Source organism: Lissotriton helveticus, chromosome 9, assembly GCF_964261635.1.
Source record: "Lissotriton helveticus chromosome 9, aLisHel1.1, whole genome shotgun sequence".
Classification (NCBI taxonomy): domain Eukaryota; kingdom Metazoa; phylum Chordata; class Amphibia; order Caudata; family Salamandridae; genus Lissotriton; species Lissotriton helveticus.
In genome coordinates, this window is record NC_136070.1 from 1,191,441,112 (window position 1) to 1,191,458,610 (window position 17,499).

Sequence of the window (17,499 nt, forward strand, 5' to 3'; positions counted from 1 at the left end):
AGGGTCAGACTAATTTGCATGTAGCCGGGTTCTGAGCTGAGATGGTGCGGGGAGCTAAAAAACGGTGATGGATCAAGCCCTGATCTTTTGACTGGGTAGGAGTGTTCTGCTTAATTCAGATACTCTGTCCATCACCACCCCCTTTATGAATCGTTTTGGCCACCACAAGTGTGGAAGGGTATGCTCAGATGTGAGTCCCTTGCTCACTGCACCATCAGGATTCAAGCAAGCCGGGCCGAAGACGGCTGTAATGCCAGAAACCGGTCCCCGGAAGCTTGTTTCCTTTCCAGTAAAGAATTGGCTTGGTAGTTTGGTCTGCCCTGTTCCCATGATGCACTGGGCCAGGGTCAGACTAATTTGCATGTAGCCGAGTTCTGAGCTGGGATGGTGCAGGGAGCTATAAAACGGTGATGGATCAAGCCCTGATCTTTTGACTGGGTAGGAGTGTTCTGCTTAATTCAGATACTCTGTCCATCACCACCCCCTTTATGAATCGTTTTGGCCACCACAAGTGTGGAAGGGTATGCTCAGATGTGAGTCCCTTGCTCACTGCACCATCAGGATTCAAGCAAGCCGGGCCGAAGACGGCTGTAATGCCAGAAACCGGTCCCAGGAAGCTTGTTTCCTTTCCAGTAAAGAATTGGCTTGGTAGTTTGGTCTGCCCTGTTCCCATGATGCACTGGGCCAGGGTCAGACTAATTTGCATGTAGCCGGGTTCTGAGCTGGGATGGTGCAGAGAGCTAAAAAATGGTGATGGATCAAGCCCTGATCTTTTGACTGGGTAGGAGTGTTCTGCTTAATTCAGATACTCTGTCCATCACCACCCCCTTTATGAATCGTTTTGGCCACCACAAGTGTGGAAGGGTATGCTCAGATGTGAGTCCCTTGCTCACTGCACCATCAGGATTCAAGCAAGCCGGGCCGAAGACGGCTGTAATGCCAGAAACCGGTCCCCGGAAGCTTGTTTCCTTTCCAGTAAAGAATTGGCTTGGTAGTTTGGTCTGCCCTGTTCCCATGATGCACTGGGCCAGGGTCAGACTAATTTGCATGTAGCCGGGTTCTGAGCTGGGATGGTGCAGGGAGCTAAAAAACGGTGATGGATCAAGCCCTGATCTTTTGACTGGGTAGGAGTGTTCTGCTTAATTCAGATACTCTGTCCATCACCACCCCCTTTATGAATCGTTTTGGCCACCACAAGTGTGGAAGGGTATGCTCAGATGTGAGTCCCTTGCTCACTGCACCATCAGGATTCAAGCAAGCTGGGCCGAAGACGGCTGTAATGCCAGAAACTGGTCCCCGGAAGCTTGTTTCCTTTCCAGTAAAGTATTGGCTTGGTAGTTTGGTCTGCCCTGTTCCCATGATGCACTGGGCCAGGGTCAGACTAATTTGCATGTAGCCGGGTTCTGAGTTGAGATGGTGCGGGGAGCTAAAAAACGGTGATGGATCAAGCCCTGATCTTTTGACTGGGTAGGAGTGTTCTGCTTAATTCAGATACTCTGTCCATCACCACCCCCTTTATGAATCGTTTTGGCCACCACAAGTGTGGAAGGGTATGCTCAGATGTGAGTCCCTTGCTCACTGCACCATCAGGATTCAAGCAAGCCGGGCCGAAGACGGCTGTAATGCCAGAAACCGGTCCCCGGAAGCTTGTTTCCTTTCCAGTAAAGAATTGGCTTGGTAGTTTGGTCTGCCCTGTTCCCATGATGCACTGGGCCAGGGTCAGACTAATTTGCATGTAGCCGAGTTCTGAGCTGGGATGGTGCAGGGAGCTATAAAACGGTGATGGATCAAGCCCTGATCTTTTGACTGGGTAGGAGTGTTCTGCTTAATTCAGATACTCTGTCCATCACCACCCCCTTTATGAATCGTTTTGGCCACCACAAGTGTGGAAGGGTATGCTCAGATGTGAGTCCCTTGCTCACTGCACCATCAGGATTCAAGCAAGCCGGGCCGAAGACGGCTGTAATGCCAGAAACCGGTCCCCGGAAGCTTGTTTCCTTTCCAGTAAAGAATTGGCTTGGTAGTTTGGTCTGCCCTGTTCCCATGATGCACTGGGCCAGGGTCAGACTAATTTGCATGTAGCCGGGTTCTGAGCTGGGATGGTGCAGGGAGCTAAAAAACGGTGATGGATCAAGCCCTGATCTTTTGACTGGGTAGGAGTGTTCTGCTTAATTCAGATACTCTGTCCATCACCACCCCCTTTATGAATCGTTTTGGCCACCACAAGTGTGGAAGGGTATGCTCAGATGTGAGTCCCTTGCTCACTGCACCATCAGGATTCAAGCAAGCCGGGCCGAAGACGGCTGTAATGCCAGAAACCGGTCCCCGGAAGCTTGTTTCCTTTCCAGTAAAGAATTGGCTTGGTAGTTTGGTCTGCCCTGTTCCCAATATGCACTGGGCCAGGGTCAGACTAATTTGCATGTAGCCGGGTTCTGAGCTGGGATGGTGCAGGGAGCTAAAAAACGGTGATGGATCAAGCCCTGATCTTTTGACTGGGTAGGAGTGTTCTGCTTAATTCAGATACTCTGTCCATCACCACCCCCTTTATGAATCGTTTTGGCCACCACAAGTGTGGAAGGGTATGCTCAGATGTGAGTCCCTTGCTCACTGCACCATCAGGATTCAAGCAAGCCGGGCCTAAGACGGCTGTAATGCCAGAAACCGGTCCCCGGAAGCTTGTTTCCTTTCCAGTAAAGAATTGGCTTGGTAGTTTGGTCTGCCCTGTTCCCATGATGCACTGGGCCAGGGTCAGACTAATTTGCATGTAGCCGGGTTCTGAGCTGGGATGGTGCAGGGAGCTAAAAAACGGTGATGGATCAAGCCCTGATCTTTTGACTGGGTAGGAGTGTTCTGCTTAATTCAGATACTCTGTCCATCACCACCCCCTTTATGAATCGTTTTGGCCACCACAAGTGTGGAAGGGTATGCTCAGATGTGAGTCCCTTGCTCACTGCACCATCAGGATTCAAGCAAGCCGGGCCGAAGACGGCTGTAATGCCAGAAACCGGTCCCCGGAAGCTTGTTTCCTTTCCAGTAAAGAATTGGCTTGGTAGTTTGGTCTGCCCTGTTCCCATGATGCACTGGGCCAGGGTCAGACTAATTTGCATGTAGCCGGGTTCTGAGCTGGGATGGTGCAGGGAGCTAAAAAACGGTGATGGATCAAGCCCTGATCTTTTGACTGGGTAGGAGTGTTCTGCTTAATTCAGATACTCTGTCCATCACCACCCCCTTTATGAATCGTTTTGGCCACCACAAGTGTGGAAGGGTATGCTCAGATGTGAGTCCCTTGCTCACTGCACCATCAGGATTCAAGCAAGCCGGGCCGAAGACGGCTGTAATGCCAGAAACCGGTCCCCGGAAGCTTGTTTCCTTTCCAGTAAAGAATTGGCTTGGTAGTTTGGTCTGCCCTGTTCCCAATATGCACTGGGCCAGGGTCAGACTAATTTGCATGTAGCCGGGTTCTGAGCTGGGATGGTGCAGGGAGCTAAAAAACGGTGATGGATCAAGCCCTGATCTTTTGACTGGGTAGGAGTGTTCTGCTTAATTCAGATACTCTGTCCATCACCACCCCCTTTATGAATCGTTTTGGCCACCACAAGTGTGGAAGGGTATGCTCAGATGTGAGTCCCTTGCTCACTGCACCATCAGGATTCAAGCAAGCCGGGCCTAAGACGGCTGTAATGCCAGAAACCGGTCCCCGGAAGCTTGTTTCCTTTCCAGTAAAGAATTGGCTTGGTAGTTTGGTCTGCCCTGTTCCCATGATGCACTGGGCCAGGGTCAGACTAATTTGCATGTAGCCGGGTTCTGAGCTGGGATGGTGCAGGGAGCTAAAAAACGATGATGGATCAAGCCCTGATCTTTTGACTGGGTAGGAGTGTTCTGCTTAATTCAGATACTCTGTCCATCACCACCCCCTTTATGAATCGTTTTGGCCACCACAAGTGTGGAAGGGTATGCTCAGATGTGAGTCCCTTGCTCACTGCACCATCAGGATTCAAGCAAGCCGGGCCGAAGACGGCTGTAATGCCAGAAACCGGTCCCCGGAAGCTTGTTTCCTTTCCAGTAAAGAATTGGCTTGGTAGTTTGGTCTGCCCTGTTCCCATGATGCACTGGGCCAGGGTCAGACTAATTTGCATGTAGCCGGGTTCTGAGCTGGGATGGTGCAGGGAGCTAAAAAACGGTGATGGATCAAGCCCTGATCTTTTGACTGGGTAGGAGTGTTCTGCTTAATTCAGATACTCTGTCCATCACCACCCCCTTTATGAATCGTTTTGGCCACCACAAGTGTGGAAGGGTATGCTCAGATGTGAGTCCCTTGCTCACTGCACCATCAGGATTCAAGCAAGCCGGGCCGAAGACGGCTGTAATGCCAGAAACCGGTCCCTGGAAGCTTGTTTCCTTTCCAGTAAAGAATTGGCTTGGTAGTTTGGTCTGCCCTGTTCCCATGATGCACTGGGCCAGGGTCAGACTAATTTGCATGTAGCCGGGTTCTGAGCTGGGATGGTGCAGGGAGCTAAAAAACGGTGATGGATCAAGCCCTGATCTTTTGACTGGGTAGGAGTGTTCTGCTTAATTCAGATACTCTGTCCATCACCACCCCCTTTATGAATCGTTTTGGCCACCACAAGTGGGGAAGGGTATGCTCAGATGTGAGTCCCTTGCTCACTGCACCATCAGGATTCAAGCAAGCTGGGCCGAAGACGGCTGTAATGCCAGAAACCGGTCCCCGGAAGCTTGTTTCCTTTCCAGTAAAGAATTGGCTTGGTAGTTTGGTCTGCCCTGTTCCCATGATGCACTGGGCCAGGGTCAGACTAATTTGCATGTAGCCGGGTTCTGAGCTGGGATGGTGCAGGGAGCTAAAAAACGGTGATGGATCAAGCCCTGATCTTTTGACTGGGTAGGAGTGTTCTGCTTAATTCAGATACTCTGTCCATCACCACCCCCTTTTTGAAGCGTTATTTCTATGCGGGATAATTTAAAATGAGACACTGTCCTGGTCTCGCCACAGCACCAACTGGAAATTTGCTCCTCTTGCACAGAAGAATAAAATTCTAATTGCTCTCTTGCAATTTGGGTCGGCTCCTCTATCTTGCATTACCGGTAGACTCCGAGCAACTAGGAGTTCGTTGGTGTGGATGGAGTGATTTGACATATATATATATATATATATATATATATATATATATATATATATATATATATATATATATATATATATATATATATATATATATATATATATATATATATTTATATACACATATATGATCAAGGCCCGTGGGAAGGGCTGAAACGAGCTATGGCGGCATCTTGCACTGAAATAAAATAACTATCCACTTAATCTGTGGTCCGTATCCATTCTCTGGGAAGAAATACAAGGAATAGAAGCAGAGTACCTTGAAAATATATATCTAAATCTATATCTGTATCTATATCTATATCTATATCTATATCTATATATATATATATATATATATATATATATATATATATATATATATTACATTTATTGATTAGATAAATTAAAAATAAATCCATGTTAAGTTTTAGGTACAGGATGCAACGGATATAGAGGTACTGGGAGGGGAAGTGTATTAAAACTCTGGTATTAACTATTAATACCGGGGTATTCATTTATTAATAAGAAGTAAATCACAAAAGCAGATAACATAAAAATAAGGAAACATGAAATGGTAATTATTAGTTCTGAAGCAATACAAACCCGCCAAATTTATTATCAAACACTTATTTAATGGTATAAGTAATTTTAAATTGTAACTTTCAATGATTAATTCATTCATAACACATATGGTTTTGGAATTAAATACTTTTAAATATTAAAGAAAGGACTGTAAAATTCAATAAATAATGCTTTAATATTACAAAAATATATCTGCATTTAACAAAATACCTAAATAATTTAATGCATTAACTTCCACTTTTTATGCATTTTTTAAAAACATTTCCCCATGATTTCCACTTTATTTCAAGTGGGAAAATTGTTCTTTTTTCTTTTTACTTTCCAATATTAGGTTCCCGTGTGTAGGTCTGTTTCTACAGTTGGCGGAGAGTGGAAGCACGAGGGAGGTGAGGCTAGGTAAGACTGACAATTTAAAAAAAAGAAGTGATAGGATAGGTACTTCATTGGAAGTAAAGAGGGAGAGTACTAGCTGATAGTAATAAGTATTATTGAATTCGATATGTCACTTTGAATGAGTATTACATTCCCAAATAGGTTGTGTTTGTATGCTCATACTGGAGTGTATTTTTAAAAAACATATTACATTTAAAAAGCTTACATTACACTACACTTATATTTAAAAAACAGCTATTTTGATTTTTTGGGCATTGTGTTTTTTACGGTGTATTCATTTTAATTACGAAAATAATTTTCGGGTTGCTTGGATTTGGATGGACATTTTTTTGGGGCACATCATGGATGGATTCAGGATTTCAGAAAGTATTTACCTTAAGTGGACTTTGAGATTACCATAAACTATTGGTGAGTGGATCTTTAAAAATATTACCCACAGTTGAAAAGAAGACTGCTCGAGGTAGGACACTTAGAAATGGAGACTTTGAAAAATGTCAATTTAATTAGGAATTCATGTACAAACAGAGGAGAATTGACCATAAACGTTAAGTTATGGGTAGGTTTAATTGTGTAGAACGCAAGCAATGTTTTTCAGGTGTTTTGAACTTCTCAAAATAAGAAACTATCGGATTTTTACCAAGAGACTTTCAGACATTTGTTTGCTTTTTTTTATACAAGAGGATTGAGACTACCTGCTGATGGTTGCGCCTATATACATTCCTAAAAACGTTGTTACTTTTTAAAATTTCCAGGGAGTTATATAGGTTGGAATGAAGTTTATCAATTGCACTGCTAAAAGACTTATGCTTCTTGACCCAAATGCACCCCAAACACACTCCAATTTTCATGATTGACCCCAAAACACACCCCAAATTTAAAATGTTACCCTATAATACACTCCACATTTCATATCCGACACCCAAAACCCATACCCACCCAAAATATTAAAAATACCTCATTACTGACCTCACAATGGGGTAACAATTACTATTCCCACTCCAGTGAGTGCAAATCAAGGAAAGTGTTGGATAGCGGAGGGGTAAAAATTACTATTCCCACTCCAGTGAGTGCAACAGTAGAGAAAGTGTTGGATAGCGGAGGGGTAAAATTTACTATTCCCACTCCAGTGAATGAAAATCAGAGAAAGTGTTGGTTTGCGGAGGGGAGAAATGTACTATTACCACTCCAGTGAATGCAACAGTAGGGAAAGTGCTGGATACCACACCAATAAAAAAAATCAACATTTTTATTAAATTAATTCCCATTATTAACATAAATAATATGGAAATTTAAAAATATTATTATTAAAAAAAGATTATAGGTTACACATTGTTTAACACTATAACATCCACAACACACACCTAAAATGTATTACACAATTACAATTACTAATTACTAATTAATTAATACACATTAATGAACAAATATTTAATACTTCATCAATAAAAAATAAATTACTTCCCACCCTTCTCACCATTTACATCTATAAAAATCACAACACACATCTAAAATTAATTAAACACTTACCATAATTAATTATTAATTAATTAATTTAAATGAATTAACATCTAATTAGCATACAATTATTAATTAATTAATGTACACATTTAACTCTAAAACATCACAACTATACAATTATGGATAAATATAAATTATTCAATACATTTCATATAATTACAACGTGTTCACGATTTCTACGGTGGGAACAAGGGAACATATGCTGCAGTATTAAAACACTGTAAGTAAGTAATTTCATATGTAACACCCATCTAGTGTCATTGCTGATGAAATATTGAGACAAATGAAACACCTCACTGTAGATTCTACAAAGAGTACAATGTACCTCTTCCTTGCCTGTCTTCAAATCGTGCATCTTTACTTCATACATGAAGCAGTTATTTGGAAAGGACGAACGCGGGTGTTCCCACTGTATCTCAATGAAATCAATTTTCTGGAATACTGTGACATTCCAAGGAGGGAGGATCTTCTCTGTAACACACAATAGATGTTCAGAGAATGGTTGTCATCTGAACAGGGAAAAGCAAAGGATGATGGAAAAAGTCATAAATGCTTACCAAGAATGTCTGTCTCAAATAACTGGTAGAATGACTGAATTTTGGCATGCCAACTGGATCCATTAATGAATATCACTAATTCGCTTCCTCTTCTACTGTTTATTTTTGTCTTTGGAAAGTGGCAGCTGGTAGGAATCTTGCTATGCACATCCAAGCCATAATCCCAGCACTCTTCGGTGACCTTCTTATACCTGAATTAAAAAATGCAATAACAATAGGGGAATCCGGTAAGAAACATCAGAGTGAGAGAGGAAGTTATTGAATTGTATGAAGCTCCTAGGATAAATTTGTAGTCCTACATTTGCCTTTATTTTACTTTCACAAAAGTGTATTCCGCCATAGGATGCATGTTTCTCGATTACTGCTGAACTACAGATTTGATTCATCATCTGGTTCTATAAATTACCTTGATAAGTGGTTTTGTTTAAAATTGTAGTTATAACAGTAACTATCTGGCACTATCACTATTACGGCTAACCTGTAAGGAGATGGTGTCTAACCTAAATGTTCCTATTTCAATGGCAGTCTCTGCTGTAATGGCTAGGATATTAAGAGAGACATGGTAGACAGTGTAGCACCAACTGGTTTATGGCCCTTGTAAGTTCAACCATGTATATTCTGCTCATTCTGTATTTCAAAGTCTCATAGTCCAATCCCATATTAATTTCAAGTTACTCTGTCTGATACACAAAGCCAGGCATACAATCTGCAGAGGGTTTTGTACTTTGATCTCTTCCTGCGTAATACCAAGACCCCTACGATCTTGCGTATCTGTCCTCTTGGAGGTTGCTCTGCAAATCATAGCTCTATCATGTCATCCGTTGCATCCACCATCGTCTGTATAAGGTCATTCATTAGGGGATTTGCAGTCCAAAAGGAGGTATATTTGGCTAGACCCTATGATCCTTATGATTTGATTTTGATGAGAATGTTATCTTGATGAGTAGTGTGAGATATAAGGGATTGCATTCGGCTGCGTACTAGATCGCCAATGCTTTTCTCTTGGCTATTCAGAATACTCCCTGTCTGACCTTATTGAACAGTCTTGTCTACAATGCTATGTTGGATGCCTGGTTTCTGGGACCTTGGTCTTGGCTCTTGATCAAATTCTTTGTGGGACCTTGAGTAGAGACTTGGTATAATAGCAGAGGCATTAGCCTGGATGCTAGGTCTCCAGATGACTGTATCTATGACACTGATAAGACATAATGGTTTGGTTGTATTGAAAGATGTATTCATACCATAATTCAAAGAGACAGGGGGCTACACCCGTGATTAGTTACACTACATACAACTTTTGTTGCACATAAAAACTGTTGACAGCATAGACAAAAGTGTGTAATAATTCAAGATTGCCTTCCATCTGCCTTATAGTGAGTTAGTACTCCTTCAAAGGGAGGCAAAACAATGACTAGCAGAAGTCTATGCAATGGAACCAGCGTCCTACATTCAAAGAAATTACAGATTACCCATTGAATTGCATTTTGTTCTCCACTAGTCAAAATGTCTGAGTACCTACCACTATGCGTAACTCAAATATAAAAAGAAACACTGTCTTCTGGTGAGGGATATATTACTAGGAGATATTTAATTGCTTGAGCTAGACTATGCACAGGGCCACCAAATGTGCCCCCAGTCCAGACTTTCTGGCACTCTCAGAGTGCACCCACCCATCCCCAATACACTAAATCCTGTCAGGGAGATGGTTACACCTCCCTGTGAAAGGATGCCTATTGTCATGCCTTCCTCTGCTGGAGCTTGGCTCAGCAGCAGGAGAGCAGAATCGTGTCTTTGCCTGTCAGCGTCCATTTTGTGCTGCACAGGTCGGGAAAGCTGGTGCTGGGTAGACCGGTGACCCACAGTAGTGGCTCTAGAAGGGTGGAATTATACCTCCCACACCAGTTACTGGTGTGGAGGTATGATTCCAAGGTGTTTGAAACTAAATACGACATGTTTCTAAGCAGCCATTTTTAAGTTAGCATTTACCGCGAGGTTATACTGCACTTCAACCTATATGTCTGGCTGCATTACAGACAACCCCGGAGAATGTTTCTCCGAAGGCTGCAGAGGGGCCCTACTGAGGCAGGGGCTCCCTCTCACGTAAACCCAGCCCCCTGACTTTAGGATTTTTAAGGCCTGCCATAGGGGTGACAGGTTTTTAAGTGTAGTGATATATATATATATATATATATATATAGTGAACCTACATCCCAGTAAGTGGTGCAAGCACAAGCTTACACAGGTTGCTGTAGAAGCCCTGTTGTGTCATTTTGAATGGCCTCTCATGGGTGGCATAATACATGCTTCAGCCCATGTGAGGCCTCCGGGGTACCTATGCCCTGGGTACATGGTGTACCATATAGTAGGGACTAATAAGGGTACCTCAGTATCCAATCTGGAGTGTACCTAAAGTACATACATGCAATTTAAGGGAGAAAGCAATTAGACTGGGGCCCTGGATAGAAGGATCCCAGTCAGACTAGGCCAAAAATAGTGAGAAATCAGCAAAAAATGGGGGTAACCATAAGAAGCAGATCCTACCTTCCTACAGCCCTAGGTGTTGGGTAATAAACATGGCGATTGAAGAAATGCGTTATTAAATACATAGAAAACAGCAAAAAGAGTTCACACAGTGTTTGGGATAGCATGCTTTTTAAAAAGACTCTGATATTAGATTAGGGACTAACTTAGAGTTTGGTGAAGAGGGTACTCCCTCACAAATGTGGAGAAATACAAAGTCTGCCAAACTGTCAGTTTGCTATGTACCTCAGACTCTCCGTCCTATTTGGGATGGACATTCAGACATTTTTGTTTTCCTGATAGGGACCTCCAAGAAGCCTGGAGATCCAAAACAGAAAAATATACCAATGGTCCACACACCTTAAATAAGTTCCTTAGGGCCCGATGTAGGTAAGCAAATACCAGTCTGAAACGGCCGAAAATACCGATTTTCGGCCGTTTCTGACCGGTATTTGGATATTGAGATGTAGGGGCATCTTAAATTACAGAATCGGTAATTTTACAGAATCTGTAATTTTTCCAAATCGTTAAAATACCGAATCTGTAAAATTACCGATTCTGTAATTTAACATGTAGGTAGCACTATAATCAGTGCTACAAGGGTTTAAGAATTCGTTATTTACCACCAACTAGAAGTTGGTGGTAAATAATGAAAACCCTTCAAAAAGCATTTTTTTGGCTTTAAAAAATGTGCCATGTTGCAGACATACAGGCCCTAAGGGCATGTATGTCAGCAACATGTGCACCCATGCACAATTGAGGGGTGCAACAGGGTGTCAAAGTGACACCCTGTCCCCCTTGCAAATTCGGTAATTTTACCGAATCGGTATTTACCGATTCGGTAATTGGCATTGATTCCTATGGGCCTCAAGGCCCATAGGAATCAATGGCAATTACCGAATCGGTAATTACCGATTCGGTAATTACCGAATCATTCCGATTCGGTAATTTCAAAAGTGAAATTACCTACATCCCATTTACCTACTCTTAAATACCGAATCGGTATGATTCGGTATTTAAGAGTAGGTAAATCGAGATTACCTACATCTGGCCCCTAGTTCTCTCGCCATTACTTTCACAAGTCTATTGTGGTTTTAACAATAGGTAAGCACATACTCCTCCCATGCATTTTCACAAGAGCCTCACCTGTAAAACAGAAAGTATTTGGTATCCTTCGGAGCATTCTTTCCAGCGAGCCAGGTACAGTTTAGACATAGTGCACCAGCAAGATCCACATAGGTAACACACGATAGGTTGGTGACAGAGGTATCAGAATCACCTAGAGAAACAAAAATAAAGAACTAAAATACAAAACAGCGATCAGAAAAAGTACAGGGAGCTGTTAGGGACACAATTTAAATGTACTTTTCTGTGTGCAGTCCCCCCAGGCGGCCTGGCCAGCACGTGCCAGCATAATGTAACTTGAGTACAGTGTCTATCACACAGTCGCTATCTGCCACAGCAGCGCTAGATTGGCCAGCATGCGTTCCGCGCTCCTGCTGCTTTCTCACTGCTACTTAACTTATTATAACCCAGCGCCCACGACGATGAGGCGGCAGCGCTAGATTGCATGACTTTTTCATTTTAGTGCGGTGATGCGGACGACCACACTAAAATGCGTTAGTCTGACGCCTGATGCGTGATCTTGGCGAGGCTGTGTGTGTGTGTATTTGTGTGAGTGTGTATTGGGCAACACAAATCCATTGATGAATTGCAGGCATAAAAGTCGGCACACCAACCAAGTATTGCAAAAATTTCATTCAAGATTAATTTCATGGCAAGCAGTCAGACACCCAAAACAATCAAGGTCCACGTATGTCGGGAGGGATGCCTTTATCACAACCAAGGGGGCAGATTTATGTTAACTGGCGCATCCCCAGGGATGCGCCAGTTAATGTGCGCCACAGTGCGCCACAGCTCCGCCACCCATGGGGCAAAAATGGCACAGATGCGTGACGCATCTGTGCCGTAAAGGCGGCGCATTGCTGGAGTTGCGTGGCAAGCACGACGCAGCTCCAGCAAGGCTCGGGGGTGCCCTATCTGACCAATGCTGCATCAAGACCTACGCCTGCTTCAAGCAGGCGCAGGCTTTTGACGCAGCATTGGCCTGAAAGTGACTGAGTGAAATCTTATAGATTTCACTCAGCCACTTTTGCGAGGCGCACCTGCCCCGGAACGCCCACCCTGTGCCGGAACGCCCACAAGCGGCGCAGGGCTTTACAACTTGACGCATCTGCCTAGATGCGTCACGTTGTAAATCGTTCGTATGGATGCGCCACGTTTACGCCGCCTTGCGTGACGCAACAGCGGCGTAAACGTGGCGCAAGGCCTTCATAAATCTGCCCCCAAGTTTGCATATTTTGTGCTCACCATTTTGCAGGAAGTTGAATTGAGAACAAACCATAAGCCTGGCCATAGAGAGACAACCTCAAATCAATCACTTTTAAAATATCTTTGAAGGTACCAAACGGTCGCCATTTTGTAAGTTGGAAAAGTTAAAGGCCAGTCTATATATAAATATTCGATGCTATACAGATGACTACTTTAGCCCAATGTTGTCTCTCATAAATGTCCTAAAAAAGCATGAGCTCTACGACATCATCATCATCTCAATTCTTTTTCCCATTTCAGTCAAAAGTTTAACAAAATCACCTTCACCAAGTGCAAACCAATAAAGTGCATAATAATAATCCACATTTGTAAAGCGCACAATCACCCGTTAGGGTCTCTAGGCGCTGAGGGCCGTCAGGATAAGCAAGCTATTGCCCAGAGTCACATGGTGCTGGGCTAATCTGCTGCCGGCGCTGGGGATCGAACTGTGATCCCCAGATTCCAGCGTCAGTCGCCCTGGCCGCGGCGCCACACCTCTCCGCTTAAATCCACTGCAGCCAATAAACATGAAATTAATATTTGGAATCCATCTGAATATTTTGAACTAGGCATTTAGAAGAAGACATTTATTGTGAATAGACATTCAGGTCAGAGATTTCAGTATAAAAAATTATTCGGCAATATTCTATATCAGTCAGTTTATGGCCTTAAAGTCCCTTGAAATTCTATCCTTTCCCTGTCATGTTTAATTCATGGTGCTTTGTGTCAAACCCAAGTGGCACTTATGTTCCAGGGCGCTCTTAGTATGGCCCAAGTGGGCATCCAAATCCCATCAGAGGATATCATAGAAAATGTACCAGTCTTGGTCAAAATGCTTTAAATAAATCTCAGGATATTTGATCAACCATAAAGTGGCACCTATCATGGCGCAAGGGAGACTGCGTTGGCGCTAGGAAGCACACAGTGCGCCAACACTAGTAGACAGCATGAATGCGCCATAACTTTATTGATATGACACAATTCTGCTGTTTCCCTTTCAAGTAACACACCACAGCTACTTAGCTTGAGGCCCTGAGCTGTCTGAAAAATGTGTAAATATCCCTCTACATATTTATCGCTTGTTCTGTGAAGCAACATTTCCTGTTACTGTTTTGAATATTTTGCAAACAGGGAACATGGACCTAGGTGACTGATAAGGGTGTACTTGCACCACGTCCAAGCCAGAAACATCCACAATGTGTAATAGATAAGCAAGGGCAACTTAACTCATTATTTATAAGCTGTACATGTACCCATCACTGTGCAATACCGTAGCACAAGGTTAAAATGCAACTTGAAATGTAACAAAGCACCAGTGCTTAATTTGTATAAAATAAGTGCCAGGGCCCTCACCAGGAGGTCACTCCCGCTTGCATCACCCATTACCACTGGCAGCGCTAACACTTACAGTACGAAAACAACTACTAACGGGTCTACTGGCCACACTTACCTTCTGGACAGCACGCCACACGCAGCCTCTGCCCCTGGGTCTGGAACGCTGTAGGTCTCGCCGCCATCACCACTCTACGGCGGCTCGAGACTACAGCTCCCAGCGGGCTTTGCGTGGACTTCCGGTTTCCCGCTGTCTTCGCGCCCGGAGGCACTACAAAGGCGGGACAACCCCTCGGTGGAGCGGGGGTCTACTGGCCACACTTACCTTCTGGACAGCACGCCACACGCAGCCTCTGCCCCTGGGTCTGGAACGCTGTAGGTCTCGCCGCCATCACCACTCTACGGCGGCTCGAGACTACAGCTCCCAGCGGGCTTTGCGTGGACTTCCGGTTTCCCGCTGTCTTCGCGCCCGGAGGCGCTACAAAGGCGGGACAACCCCTCCGCGTCGCGGGACGCGCGCGGGCGACGCTGGGCGGAGCCCGGGCAGAGGGCGGGCCTTCTGTGGCCGTCCGGGGACGCCGAGGGACGAGACGGGCCACCCATCCTGGCCCTTACGCTTCTGATACTACATCCAGGTACTGTACTGTGGGCATAGGGAATCTGCTCGGGGTTGTGAAGCCCGTTAAAGCCACCCCTTAAACCTCTACGGCAGCTCCCAAGAGGATTGGCAGAAACCTTGCGGGACATTGTTGAGGCGATAAGGAAGGAGTCCTCAAGGGAACGATGTCCACCCACCCCAACACCCGCTCGACGGGGAACAAGTCAAATAAGAGAATAACCCCTAAGTTAACACGGGGGGAAATAAAGGAGGCGAACCATGCAAAGGGGAACAAACCCACAGCAATTGACTTAATGTTAAAGAAAGTCACAGGGGAAATTGAACGGATGGAACGGAGTTTATCCTCCTCGCCCAATCTCAATGCCATCACTCAAACACCCTCTAGAGACGTTCTACTCATCGATAGCTTAAACACCCAGGGCAGTGCATCACAAATAATTAATGACACAGTGGATGTCCCTTGTGCACAAACCTCAGGGCCAGAATCCCCTGAACTTAATGACACACCCCATAGGAAATCAAGGAAGCGTGGGGGGAGGAATAAGGGTCAGCAGAGGCAGAGGAAAGCACTCCCAAGAGCCAATTCCCCAATATGCCTTCATGAATATAAATCATTAGAAAATAACTCCCGAGCAGACACTACTCCCCCAGGGTGGATCGAGACAGTAGTCATAGATATCAAAAAACAGCTAGAAACCTTCATTGCGGCACAACTAAAACCCATAATAAGCAAGGTGGATAAAATAATGTGTGAGCTCTCCAAACAATCTAAGGCATTAGAACACACACTCGTAAAAACTTCCGCTGAACCACCCCAACCAACGGAGGTAGCCTTAAATGATAAGGCAACCACAAAGAGGGCCCAAAATAACAACTGTGTTAGCCATGTCCAACAGGCTATAGTTCAGATTCATGAGGCCCCCAAATCTGTCCAAAACCCCAAAGGGGGTACAAATGATAACTCTAGAGGGAGATACCAGCAAGGCGTGAATAACACTCAGAGTGAGAATCCTCCCATACAACCACTAATGCAATGGAGACAAGATGACCGCCCGCAGAGAGAAGGGAATCATAATCATTGTTACACAGACCCTGACCCCTTTCATAACATCAATACTCAGGCACCACACATAGATTTACCGCCCGAGGCGAGTCCTTTTGTAATAATTTTTGCAGGGGTCCCAGAAAATAGGCCCAATGAGAGAGAAACACACCCACAACTGCTCTCCAAAATATCTAAATGGCTGAATATCCACAGACCCTTAAATACTGGAGAAAGAGGAGAAATATTAAGCGTAAGAAGGGTAAACTGGGTTGGGGGGAGAAAGAAAGATATCAGAGGAGACTGTATAGTCGCAAACTTCACGGACACTAGCTTGGTAGAGTACATCCTGAAGAATTCCAACAGGAACCAAACCAGCACGATTTGCGCCCTCCCACTTGGGTATTTTTACCCAAGGACCCGCAACAACAATCGTGTGGATGATGAGGGAGGATGGACGCTGGCTAGACCACAGCGCCCATACAGATCCAGACCAGCAAGTCACCTCGAACAGCCCTACTCCCAGCGTGATTTCTCCCAATGGAGAAACAGATTTGCCCCATTTCAATCACTAGAGGACATAGATTGACTCATACCTACATTAAAGAATATTACAGGAAGGCCGGCCCTAGTAGTTATCTTGGCCCACAAATAGGGAATATAGGGGGGAGCGAGGAGAGTATACTAACTAGGGATCTAGACTCACCCCGGCCCCACGAGGAAAAGGGAAAAACAACCAAATTAGATTCACCATCAGATGGGGAGGAGAAAGTAACTGAAAACCATACGGTAAGCGACCATTCTATCGTGGAATGTCGCAGGGCTGGAAGCCAAACTAAAAAATAAGGAATGGCTAGAATTTATAAAATGTTTTCATTTGATAGCGCTCCAAGAAACATGGGCAAGGGACTCGGGCCCATGCCAACTGGAGGGTTACAAATGTTTTTTTAAACCTGCACAGGGCACAAACTCGGGCAGAGCAAAGGGAGGCTTAGTACTATACGCAGATTTAGATCTGAATGGATCGTGGTCATATTCTGACTGCCCATCAGATAACATACAAGCAGTTAGACTCTCACATAAGGGGGAGAGTCTACTGTTCGTGAATTTTTATAATTCCGGGCCGGTGAGGGAAATTTCCCAATTTTAGTGCAGCTGGAGAGCTGTCTAAATGAGGAATTAGATCAAAGGACGACGGGGTCAGAACCAACTGTCCTGTTGATGGGGGATTTTAATTGCCACCTATGCCCCAAATTACTGCCCTTAACTCCCGATTGGTCAGCTTGTCCTTTAGAAAAGGGCCCCCACTTCTCACATACCAAAGAGGGCATACTACTGATGAAGTTATTAGATAACTTTGCCCTCACCAAGGTCATGGATCTATCCGCTCACAAGGCAGGTGATTCCCTAATACCAACATTTAAGGGTAAAGGCGGGGGATCCATAA

The 17,499-nt window shown here is 44.4% G+C and overlaps 1 protein-coding gene across 1 annotated transcript in view; it reads right to left on the minus strand.

Moving 5' to 3' along the window:
• Positions 1 to 17,499, minus strand: part of IL5RA (interleukin 5 receptor subunit alpha) — a 188,015-nt gene that overhangs the window by 56,384 nt on the left and 114,132 nt on the right. The window contains exons 5-7 of the mRNA XM_078662390.1: positions 11,836 to 11,968; positions 8,170 to 8,360; positions 7,938 to 8,083 (exon numbers count right to left, since the gene is read on the minus strand). Of these exons, the coding sequence (XP_078518516.1) occupies positions 7,938 to 8,083; positions 8,170 to 8,360; positions 11,836 to 11,968 (470 nt within the window). The remainder of the gene's footprint in view (positions 1 to 7,937; positions 8,084 to 8,169; positions 8,361 to 11,835; positions 11,969 to 17,499) is intronic.